At 38.3% G+C, this 12,303-nt stretch overlaps 2 protein-coding genes across 13 annotated transcripts in view; both read left to right on the top strand.

Annotated features, from left to right (window-relative positions):
- Nucleotides 1-4,625, top strand: part of shi (dynamin-1 shibire) — a 32,914-nt gene extending 28,289 nt beyond the window's left edge. For 3 of the 12 annotated variants that reach the window (XM_074085339.1, XM_074085365.1, XM_074085356.1), the window contains exons 15-17: nt 946-1,180; nt 2,457-2,610; nt 4,584-4,622. In XM_074085339.1, coding sequence (XP_073941440.1) covers nt 946-1,180; nt 2,457-2,610; nt 4,584-4,593 — 399 coding nt within the window. In that variant the 3' untranslated portion in view covers nt 4,594-4,622. Of the gene's footprint in view, nt 1-945; nt 1,181-2,456; nt 2,630-4,583 lie in introns of those variants that run through there. The other 9 variants (XM_074085305.1, XM_074085314.1, XM_074085348.1 and 6 more) reach the window with 7 other exon arrangements.
- An 874-nt stretch (nt 4,626-5,499) lies between these two features.
- The window catches only part of LOC141440812 (uncharacterized), a 17,666-nt gene continuing 10,862 nt past the window's right edge, over nt 5,500-12,303 (top strand). The window contains exons 1-4 of the mRNA XM_074105362.1: nt 5,500-5,629; nt 6,214-6,300; nt 6,981-7,067; nt 7,435-7,514. Coding sequence (XP_073961463.1) covers nt 5,517-5,629; nt 6,214-6,300; nt 6,981-7,067; nt 7,435-7,514 — 367 coding nt within the window. The 5' untranslated portion in view covers nt 5,500-5,516. The remainder of the gene's footprint in view (nt 5,630-6,213; nt 6,301-6,980; nt 7,068-7,434; nt 7,515-12,303) is intronic.

Here is a 12,303-nt window from a genome sequence, read left to right on the forward strand (position 1 = left end):
GGATTCAGATTATCACTACGTATATTACAGCGCGCGCAATATTTTATACGCCCTGATAATGCGCGACCATGATAATGTACGGCATGATAATCGGAAGCAATAATGGTTCGGATTATCCTGTCGTACATTATTGCGCGTACATTCCGAGTTGTACATTATTATAACGTAAACTTTCGTGATTCTCACTCATAGTCAAAATACCACAAACGGGACTTATCATGCTATTATTACACAAGTAATATTTACCTCGACGTTTCGGCAACGTTACTGTTGCCGTGTTCACGAGTAGACTGAAGTGTGGGGTGTCAAGTCTGCCTAGCAGCGCGAGTTCGAACTACCCGCACTTGATCACTAATAGTGCCGGCACTCGCATCACGAACTACCCGCACTTGGTCACTTTTATTAGTCACCCTATCACACCGACACACAACACTAACAACGTCCGATCGTACCTCCGAACACCCCACACTTCAGTCTACTCGTGACCACGGCAACTGTAACGTTGCCGAAACGTCGAGGTAAATATTACTTGTGTAATAATAGCGTGATAAGTCCCGTTTGTGGTATTTTGTACATTATTGTTTCCCTCCAACTATTATCAATGCGGTTAATTTATCTTAATAAAATAACACTTGCAAGCAAATACCTACTTACGTTATCAACTCTTTATATATATATCTAATATGTATTCGTAGTTATAGTGATTTCAATAAGGCAATTTAAACGGAATAAACATTCCAATATTTCAAACTTTTTTCATCATTGACCGCTGAAAAAAGTACAGTCGAACAAATTGAATCATGACCCAGGCTGGAACCTTTTAATAACCAAGTTCAAGACAAAAGTATGAGATGTCAACATGACATAAGTAGCACAAAGGTTCCACCCTGCCTGGTGCCGCACACTGGTGGAATTGCACATTTACGTTGACTTTGTCAATTCCAGTCGCAAATGATGGAGGAATCCCCGGAGGAAGCTCTGAAGCGCGAGGAGATGCTCCGCATGTACCACGCTTGCAAGGAGGCGTTGCACATAATCGGCGATGTTTCCATGGCGACCGTGAGCACGCCCGTGCCGCCGCCAGTCAAGAACGACTGGCTCGAGAGCCGGCTTGATTCAAACCCGCGTTTGTCGCCGCCCTCACCCGGCGGGCCGCGACGAGCCAACCCAACTCAGCAAAGTATGTATACGAAAGAGTAAGGTGACTGGTTGACTGATTAGTTGATAGACTGATAGACAACGCGCCTCATGTACACCTTGCACTAAAAAGGGTAATGAACGAACTGAGTGGACTCGAATAACACATGCTTTGTTTGAGCACGTCGTTGAGTTTCTTGCCGGATTCTTCTTAACAGAGGTTTTTTTCAACCGTTGGTAAAAATTTTGACTTTGTGCTTGTTATAGCCTAAATTGAATAAAGATATTTTGACTTTGAATAAATAAGTTCCATACCCCGGGGCTTTCGGGGCACGAACGATTTGCTAAAGAGTAGACATTAATAGATAGGTTATTCTGACAAAACATCATTATGCCTAATGAAGAATTACCTCACTGCGAATTGTAAACTATACTAGTACTTTAGGTTTAGTACAAAGGCTTATGCTATGAGATAGTAATTTAAAAACGTTAATTAATTACCTGCAGTAAATTTAGTAGTTGATATTATTTTCGAAATAAATTATTAATATCTTTTCTAAATTTGGAACAGTTAAGCAGCGGCGTCTTGATGTAAATATCAATTTTAACTCACTGAATGATTTTTCTACGTCGGCAGTTGTAATAGATGCATATTTAAATTTCTTGAAGAAATCAATTGTTGCACGATGTGTTTGCGATCGTAGTTCTACTTCATTGCCTTGTAACAATTCGTTCATGATGTTTAGTGTGCTATAGCCAAAATTCTTATTTAAAACCAAGTTCAATTTATTATAAATCTTTTCAAACTTAATTTGATTAAAACGATTTCATCTTACGAAAATTTAATATTTTTGTATTTTAAATATCATGTTTTTTTTTTCTAGTAATTGATTAATTATTCATTAGGTAGAAACCAGCTAGAGTGCACTCCCTTTTTTACATTGTTGCCTACTCTTTGGCTAATGTCAATCATCCGTGCCCCGAAAGTCCCGGGTAATGTAATAACTCTGGATATAACGATTCGCTGTAACGGACTCGATGCAACCGATCCAGCGCATTAAGGCACTACGATACACACATACACACGCACGCATTAATAAGTCACAGACATCAGTGTTGGTGTAGTAGGAAAAGTAGCTGCATACTTTTGTACTTTGTAGTTTTACAACAACGTACTTAACACCATACAAATTTCACAAATGTGCTAATACGCCAAAGTAAAAAAGTGATCCGCTACTTTTCATGCTGACTGTACAAGTACAAGGTGCGCCGATGGGCTATTAAGTTAGTTATGTTCATTCTCCGCGTTGTCGGTGCAGGTGCGATGGGCCAGCGAGGCGCTCCGCCGCCGCCGGGCGCTGGCACGGGGCGTCCCGCGCCGCCGCTGCCCTCGCGGCCCGGCGGCGCCGCGCCCATGCCGCCCGGCGGCCGTCCTCAACCCGGCGCCGGCTTGCCTGCCCCGCTCATACCCACGTGAGTACCTACAACCACCCTATACGGAATAAACCACGTTATGAGAAGTAACATGTCCTTCACTGCCGCACTGCCTTTCGCAAGGACGTCTGATTAATAGTGGTGACTTCCATTGATACGGTCGGCCTTATAAGTAGCTTGAGACTATCTCCTGGTCACTTGTTAGCTTGGCACAATTACGTACTGTCACAGTATTATTGTTTAATGCGACATATTACGCGTAGATATCTACTTTTGAAGCTGACTGTGCAATTGAACACATACTTAATGGACCATTTAAGATCGAAAACTTATTTTAGTAAAAAATTTACTGTGATTGAGAAGCACATATGGATCACTTTCTAAAACTGTTGATTTTTCGCAATGACTTCTCGCGTATGAATTCGCCGCTAGAGGCGCTAGTGTAGCGCGAGGTCTCCGAATTGTCAAATCTCATAGTTTTTGGGTGAGCTACGCGGGTTTATTTATAATTAGAATAATTTTGTGAATATTTTGCATTACCTGAAATTAATTATGGCAATTATGCGATAAGGGGCAATAAATGTCTTTGTTTGAGACAGTTTTGTCTTTCGAAAACTATTGTCCTCCCTTTTTTCCGAACAAAACAGGACTACGCAAGACTGTGGTTGCTCGATATTTGTATGGTTCGGTTTTAAGATGTATTAAGTAGTATTTTAATCTTAACTTTGTTTTCGCGCCCGTAATAACAGACTTTGAAAGCCACACTTGAAAACCTCACGCAAAATTGGCGCCATCTTGTAAGACAAAAAAACGATAGCCCTCATTCTGTCATTCATGGTCAGTTATGTCTGTCGGCGACAATAAAAAAAAAAGATATTTATTCCCTTTGAACGTCACCGATGCGTACTAAAGTCATTACGCCAGACGCAACTTCATCATAATGCTAAACGTAAATTTGATCTTTAATCAGATACTCACATGTACGTACACGGCAAATCTTAACAGTTGGTTTCGTCTCGTTGCCGGTCAAAGGGTGCATCGACGTCTTTGATTAAGGCAGTTAAATTAAAGGACATGTAATCAAGTGCGGTTTTAGGCGTGTCCCTAATTCAGATGCATAAATTGCATAAAAAGCATTCAGTGAAAACTCTTTGTTAGTTTTAAGTAGCATACACTTGATGAAATACACTACTGGTTTCATTTTTTGCTATTGCTAAATATGGTGGAGGAGTTTCCATTTTTCCTCTTAGGTTCTTATGTGGGTAATATGGCACTAAAACGACTGATACAATGAATGCATGCGGTGGCTCCGTGGAACTTAACTACTCTTTTACGAGCTCATTTAATTTCAACCTTAACTTTATGTATGTTCGTGTTTTTGAAACCTTTGCAAGTCGACCTTCATCCACTTCCAGTGGTAAAAAGACGACTTTATTTGTTGTATGTCTGATGCAGTCTGATAAAGTAAAATTAACAGAAAAGCTTGTATTGAAATTAAATACTACTGATTATTATGGTGTACCTATATCTGTGCCGAACCACTGAGTAAATTTAATAAGTCTTTTACAATCTCGTGAGCGCGCTTCGCTCAGCCCAGCACTTACTGTGTGAGCTTCGCTTTCCCAAGAGCATTTGTAAGGGTGATGTAACAGCCATAATATGCATTATTATATGTAACATGTGCTTCTCCTATATATAAATATATATATGTGTGTTATATTATGATATTTTAATTCGAGGAAAAGTAGTTATTTTTCGTTTTATCTGTGTCGTAATTTTTTGCTAAAACTGTGCATATTTAATTCCATTTGCGTTTAAGACTGCGCATATAAAAATATACTAGTCAATAATATTATTGCATATTATTCAGTGTGTATAAGTGTATATAATTCAGTTACTAACGTTTATACAAACGTAGTCTTAATAGCAAAATGCTTATAGAATCAAATGTGCCTCTAACATGATATCAGCGCAAACATTTTCAAAAGTTGAGTGTGTGGTTATTTTCGCAGGCGGCGCTAAGCGAGCGACCCCGTCGTCTGCCCACTAACTATCTAACTAACTTAAGTTACGAACTTAAGAGTCTCAGCAAGCTTGATTAACTCCAGTACAAAGAGTAGTTACGTCCTTATTCTAAAATAACAAGTAGCATCATCATATTTTTTAAATACAATGAGATAAGCATATCTAGGCCTGAAATTAGTTTATGACTCTTGAAATGGTATTACAAAGAAAATAGAACGAGTACAAGTTTTGCATTTTAAGAGCCAAAACCCTGTGCAGTTCGGTTATACTACGGCCAAAATATAGTTCAGATTGAAGTCAAAACCTATTCCGGCATCGACTAAACTATGTAGTTTCATAAGAAAAAGCATTTTCCGAAATGATTTTGTGGTTCAAATGAGAACGAAACTACGAAAATCAGTAAAAAAACTATACATTTTATGCGAATCTGCAGCGAATCACTCTAGCGCGGGGGAACGGTACGGGGGAGGGCGGTACGCGCCGCCCTTTGTCCTTGGTTTACGCTGGCCCTGCGTGTGCGTGCGTCGCTCGTTAGTAGTGACTCGTCAGCTGTGCGCGAGAGTTACGTAATATTATTTTGGTGAATTCTCTCGTATCATAAAACGCGATCTAACTACTTACGACTTGGACTGATAACGGATTTGATATTCTTGGTGATACTGGTGGTGTGTGTGCACATACTGTTCGACGACCTTGGCTTTCTTATATGGACTTTGCATTTTATGTTACAAAAATGGATAAACAGTAAGTACTACCTAGATGCATTTTAGTCAATATTACCAAGTACTTATAAAAAATGGGTCCATATATCGGCTCGCATACTGACAAACGATGATTTGGACAAAAATAATTATGTTTTACTAGAAAGAGAAAAGAGTACCTATGCGAACTATGGCGCTCCCATAAAAAAATAATTATTAATGTTCTTGTTTCCAGAAGTGAAAAGATCATCGAAGACAAGATTATGGTTATCGGCTCGTAGGAAAAAAAAAGGACCGGCTCGTCATAAAAAAGAAAACATTAATCCTAATAGGTAAGTTATAACTAGGACAGTAGCGTAAGATTTTTCTTCCTTGTCCTCTATTACAAGCTTTTATTTAGTTTCACCTGTCCCGATATTTGTCTGTAATCAAATCTTGCATTCGACCAACTTCTAGCAGTCGGATTGACTTGAAATTTTGCATAATTATGTAAATTGCGTGACAATACAATAATCTGGTAGCTGACATCCTGGTAGTCCGGCCAGAATCGTCTCCGAAGGACGGAACTCTTCAACTGTTACAATGTTATCGACTTGTTTTTGGTATAGGTACAAAATAAATGTAGTTTGGGTAACAATGCTAGTAAAGTCGACAAAAAGTACAGTCAGCAAAAAAGCTTGTATTAAAAATGAATTTTCGTACTCGTACCTTTATTTATTATTTTTGTACGACGTAGGTACACCACACAAACTTGTTATTTCACTTATACAGGTCATAGCACTGTAATAGCACATTGTGTATTAGGGCGGTAAGTAAGGTATTACGAACGAAGTATTACCTCTGGTAGTCTCTGTTATTACTTTGACTAATGGCGACTGACGTCATTTCACCATGTATGTATTTTTCACATGTGCAGTACGCTTGGCACCGGAGAGCATGCCAGTGAGCAGTCTGATAGTGATAACAATACCGATCCTCCACCTCAACCTCTAAATTTAAGCAGGTTAGTGTTTTATTATTATTTTTACTAGTTTACAATCTTTTATTTAACTTGCAATGTATGTACCTATGTACTCGTATGTATGTATGTGAGGCTCAAATCCTGCGAGTTGAATTGACTCAGTTCAGTGGTCGAATTGACTTGAAATTTGGTATACTTATGTGAATTGCGTGACAATACAAAATCTGGTAGCTGACATCCTGGTAGTCGGCCAGGATCGTCTCCGCAGGACGGAATTCTTCAACGGTTAATGGCATCGACTTGAAATTTCGTATATGTAGTTTAATAGGTAACAATGCTAGTAAAGTCGACAAAAAGTACAGTCAGCAAAAAAAAAAGCTTGAACAGATTTTTTTTTACCAAAAACTTATTTCACAGCTACTTACGTTTTTCACTTGTAGTTTATTTTCGCTCTTGACTGCAACTGCACTGAGACTAGTACCTACTCGTACCTATATTGACACGGCTATTAAAGATGATTTCAGTTTATTATCTTGATCGATGTACACCGCACTTCTGTTATTTCACTTATACAGGTCATAGCACTATAATATCCCATTGTTCATTAAGGGCGATAAGTAAGGTATTACGAACGAAGTATTACCTCTGGTAGTCTCTGTTTATTACTTTGACTAATGGCGACTGACGTCATTTCACTATGTATGTATTTTTTACATGTGCAGTACGCTTGGCACCGGAGAGCATGCCAGTGAGCAGTCTGATAGTGATAACAATACCGATCCTCCGCCTCAATTTCAAAATTTTAGCAGGTTGGTGTTTTTATTATTATTTTTACAAGCTTTTACCTTGCAATAGTTGCAATGTATGTACCTATGAATGTATGTGCAGGTAAAATCTTGCGAGTTGAATTTGACCCACTTCTTCCACATTTGGTACGGAAAAGTAGTTTGGATGAAAATGCAAGTACAGTCAGCAAAAAGCTTGTATTAAAATGTAGTCGCGCGCACAATATGGCACCGAAAATCGAAACGTATTTTTTGCATAGCGTCACCGGCGTTAGAAGTTTTCTGTAGTAGTGTACGCCTCATAATGCAGTATCAAATATTTTTATTTCACCGTATACTCTGATTTAACCTTGCATGGTATAAATATAACGTAACTTTTTTTTCCTTTCAGAAATTTGAGTCCGAGTACTCCGTCCTCGACACCATCATTACAAATTGAACTTGATCATGATAGCAATGAGGAAGTCGTACGTAAAATGACAGGTCGACGAATTTTCAATGTTCAATATTTATTTGAACAAATGAAGGCTGTGGATCATAGTCCATTTAATTGCAGCTTTAAAGATATGGATTTGTGAAGGAGTCGAGAATCGGATTCCAGTCAACTTTTCTTTTCAAATGCAAAATGTGTGGCAAAAAAGAAGCATTTAATAATGAAAAACTAGAGTCTAAAATTAATAAAAATGTTGTTCAAGCAGTCGTATGTTCGGGTAGTGGCTTTTCCCAATTAGATGAGCTTTGCGCTCATTTAGATATGCCATGTATAGCGGAGAGAAAACATTTGGAAAGAGAATTTGTTGCTTGGGGATGTTTTAAAAGATATCTCTTTGAAGAGCATGTTTGAGGCAGGACTCGAAGAAAAACAAATGGCATTGAAAAAGGAAACGTAGACGCTGATGGCGTTCCCTACATCACAGTAGTAGCGGACGCATCGTGGGGAAAAAGATCATATCGTACCAGCAATTATAATTCATTATCCGGGTAGCGTGCATTATTGGTATGAAACTAAAAAGGTTCTCTTTTTAGGAATACGGAATTCTTATTGCTCTGTATGCGCTGTTGCAAGTAATAAAAGATTGAGGTCAAGAAACATAAATGTTTTAAAAACTGGTCTGGTAGCTCCACAGCAATGGAAGCCGACGGTGTAGTAGAAGGTTTTAAATGCAGCATAAATATGCATGGCTTGAAATACACCAAACTTATTGGTGATGGCGATAGCAGTGTCATGAGTGCTTTAAACGAAGCATTGCCATATGGCCACTCCACTGCTATACACAAATAGAATGCAGTAATCATTTATTACGAAATTATTGCACTAAATTGAGAAATTTGACAAAAAAAAACTGAAAATAAACAAGGACCTGTCCCTATTATCATGAGGAAATGCCTAAATGATAACATATTGCGACTACGAAAGGCAATTAAAGGAGCAATAGACTTTTCTTCGAAAATGGAAGGGAAAACTTTTACTGAGAAAGTAAATGAATTAAAAAAAAGACCTACGAAAGGGCCTTGCCACGTTTTTGGTGAGCATGCCAACTGCAAAACATATTTTTGTAATGGCCCGAAACCAGGCGAAGAAAACTTCATAGGCCAAATGAAAGATTGTGGCTTGTGGTATGACATATACACCGCTATAAGTCCTATTTTAAACAATGCCGAAAGTCTCCTTATGGGGCAAACAAACAATATTGTTGAGCAGTTTAATGCACTAATCGCAAAATTTATAGGAGGCAAACGAATAAATTACTCCCTTCGTGGATCTTATGAGTCCCGTTGCTACGCAGCTGCTACAAAAAGAAACACCGGGAGTCTTGTAGCAACCATGAGTAAAGTATTAACAAAAATGAAGATGGGGACTTACACGCAGAAGTATGAGAAGAGGCAGGCAGAAAAGGCGAAAAGAAAATCAAGCCAAGACAAAAAATCAAAACGAAGAAAACGTATCGCAGGACCCGATGAACATTACGGTGATATCGAAAAAGAACCAGATATGGAAGTTGAGCACTACGAAAAAAGAAAAAAGCACTCTTAGCAGACTTTTCAAAAAGTAAAATAGAACTTGAAAATATCCAAAAAGATACCGTTGGGCAGGCAACGAACCTGAATGGATCAAACAACGAAAAATACGCCTTACTGCGTCAGTGTTTGGTCAAATATGTAAGAGAAGAGCTGCCACGTCGTGTAAAATATTATAAAAACACTCTTATATAGCAATTTTAAAGGTAGCGATGCTACTAGATACGGCAATGAGAATGAGCCCATCGCTTTAAAGAGACTGAAGCTGCACTAGGAGTGCAAGTATCACCTTGTGGGTTATACATCCTCGAGGAACACCAGTATTTAGGCGCGAGTCCCGACGGAGTCATAGACGAAGAAACAATTGTGGAGATCAAATGCCCAGCTTCGGCGGCAAATATGACGCCAACAGAAGCTATTTTAAAGAAAAAAATTACTTTCTGTGTGTTGGACGAAAGTGATCCTCAGAAAATAAAACTGAAGCAAAATCACAACTACTTTTATCAAGTACAAGGTCAGTTAAATATTACAAAAAAAAAGATACTGTATCTTCGTGGTGTGGACTCCAAAAGGCATATTATTCGAAAAAATCGAAAAGGATACAGGATTCTGGGAGAGCATATTAAATAAATTGAGAAAATTACATGGAATGCATACTACCTGAAATTATAGATCCGCGTCTACCTAGAAAGTTACCGATACGAGAGAGTTCTTAAAAATAAGCGAATTTTCATACTTGTATGTATTAAAAAATAAACACAATATTGTATGACTTTTTTTATTTTATTCAATACACCCAATCTTCAATGTGTCCAATCAAGTTGATGTGTAGTCTATAGATATTATACTTTTCACTTCTCATGCTCGTAAAGTTCGTTTTTATGCTGAGATTAAGCGACAAAAATGACTTTTTATGCTCTAGTGCATAAAATAAACTTTGTCTAAGACCAAGCTAATCAGGTGTCAACCAGCCACAAACAGAAAGTTTTTAACTTTTTTATTTATTTATATAAAACTAAAATTAACCAAATCAATCAAAATAAATCAATAAAATAAAAAAATAGAATTATGTATATAGTAATTCATGAAAAATAAAAGAAACATAGTAAGTGAACCATTGTTCCACTGTTGCTATTTCTCGAATTAATCGAAGTAAAAAGCAGTGTAAAACTCGAGCATTAAACCCATTTTTCCCTCGACGTGTCTATCCACCCTCGCCGTACGGAACGAACGTCTTAAAATCGTAAACGTCGTAAAATGGCTCGTTTTATGCTCTTGTTGTACAATCGACTATTTCACTTCTCATGCTCGTAAAGTGCGTGTTCATGCTGCATCTAGGCAACATACAATATTTTTATGCTCTAGTGCATAAAGTAGAATCTTCGTCTAAGGTCAAGCAATCAACAAGGTGTGAAACCACAAACAAAAGAGTTTCTACATATTTTTTTTTTTTACACCTAAAAATCAATCAAATCGATGAAAATAATCAATAAAACTAATATAGTAAAGCATGAAAAATAAAAGGTACAAAATAAGTGAACATTTATTTTACTATTGCTATTTCATTTCTTCGCAAGCGAAGTGAAAAGCAGAGTGTAAAACTCTAGCATTGAGCCCATTTTCCCCTCGACGTTTCTATCCACCCGGTGGCTCGGGTGGCTATATGAACGTCTCGGGTAAATTGCTCGTTTTATGCTTTTGTTGTACATATACTATTTCATCACACTTGCTCGTAAACAGTGTCGTAAGCTGCAGGCTAACTTGGTTGCAGTCCTTAATAAAACCTAAGGCCTTTTTTGGCGTTATGAGTTGTTGCGCGTAATAATACTGCTGCGCGCGCAGGTTCTGCACGACTAGCAGGAGGACTCGTGCACGCATGTCAGGCACATGCTGCGGGGGCGGAGGGCGGCTGGTAGCTGGCGCTGCCAAGAACTGCACCAGCGGTATCGGCTTTTTGTAACAATAATATTTTTCTTTTACACATATACAATTTTACTCGCAAATGTGATGAAAACATTGTAAGTCGCACGGGCGTAACTATAATTATGAACATCGACCTAGTCCTCAGTCTTGACTTTGAGCTTCTAATACTCTCGTTCGTAATTTCTTATTAACCGCCCTTAAGACATAATGTACTATTACGCCACACCTGGCATAATGTGAGTTACCGCCCGCTATGCGTATGGTAAAACCCACTTTCTGGCAAGGTGAAGACGTAAAATTGTGTACTCACCATGGGCAGTAAAAAAGTTTTACAGCGTAATGTGTAGTGTAATGTACATTACGTTTTTGGAACGCCAAAATAATATCCTAGCGGTAGCTGCCTCCCGCGCTGTATATATTTATAATCTTGGTCTGGAGATGTTCTACTGTTATATTCTACTTAGATACTGCAATAATTCACCATTGTATGAAGATATTTTACTGCAATATTGTTACTGTGACATGTCTCTAGCTCCGCCTTCCCGCTAGCGCGCTCTTGCTTTCTTTCTAGCGCCCTGTCTTACTCTAGTGAAACAACAACATTTTAAAGCGTTAGCGCGTGATCTCAACGCGGAGTTGAGCGCTACTTGCTGCGGACTTTAAAGGTACTAAACTCTGACGGGCTTGTTAACTTAGTACAGTTAAGAGCAGTAAAGATGCGGTACTCTAAACATAATAATCACCTGGTATTTGTCGTGCACTAACTCTTTATATTACCACACAGCCTGGGGTTCGGTGCGGGAATGATTTCACAAAGAGTAGAAGTATTATTTAGTATCTAAAAGTTTTATTTTAAATCGGACGCGAATGGTCCGTTTCATCAATCGTTAGTTATCGTAAGATTTATTTATTTACCAAAATGCGTTCTCCGTCGGATGTGTGTGGCAGATTTGTTTATTTGTAAATCATTATCAGCTATTTACAAGAAAACTTTATAGCAACGCGATCGCTACAATCTGGCCGTCTTCAAATCTAGGGTGAATGGGCATTTTTGGGCAAGCGTCCATCTTCGTCCACATCTTTCGCTTACCATCGCGCGTTATTGTGGTTAAGCGTGCTTTGTAAGTAACAGAAAAAGATGAACACATTAAACCTTTTTAAATAAGACAAGCTGTTGCCCACAATTCACTAATCCCGCAGAAATTTTTGGGATAAAAAGTAGTCTGTATAATCTGGATAAGTGTTGGTACCTTTTAGTGAAAGAATTTTATAATCGATTCAGCAGTTTTAGAGATTTTACCTCTACATACGAACAAAC

Source organism: Choristoneura fumiferana, chromosome Z (genome assembly GCF_025370935.1).
Source record: "Choristoneura fumiferana chromosome Z, NRCan_CFum_1, whole genome shotgun sequence".
Lineage (NCBI taxonomy): Eukaryota > Metazoa > Arthropoda > Insecta > Lepidoptera > Tortricidae > Choristoneura > Choristoneura fumiferana.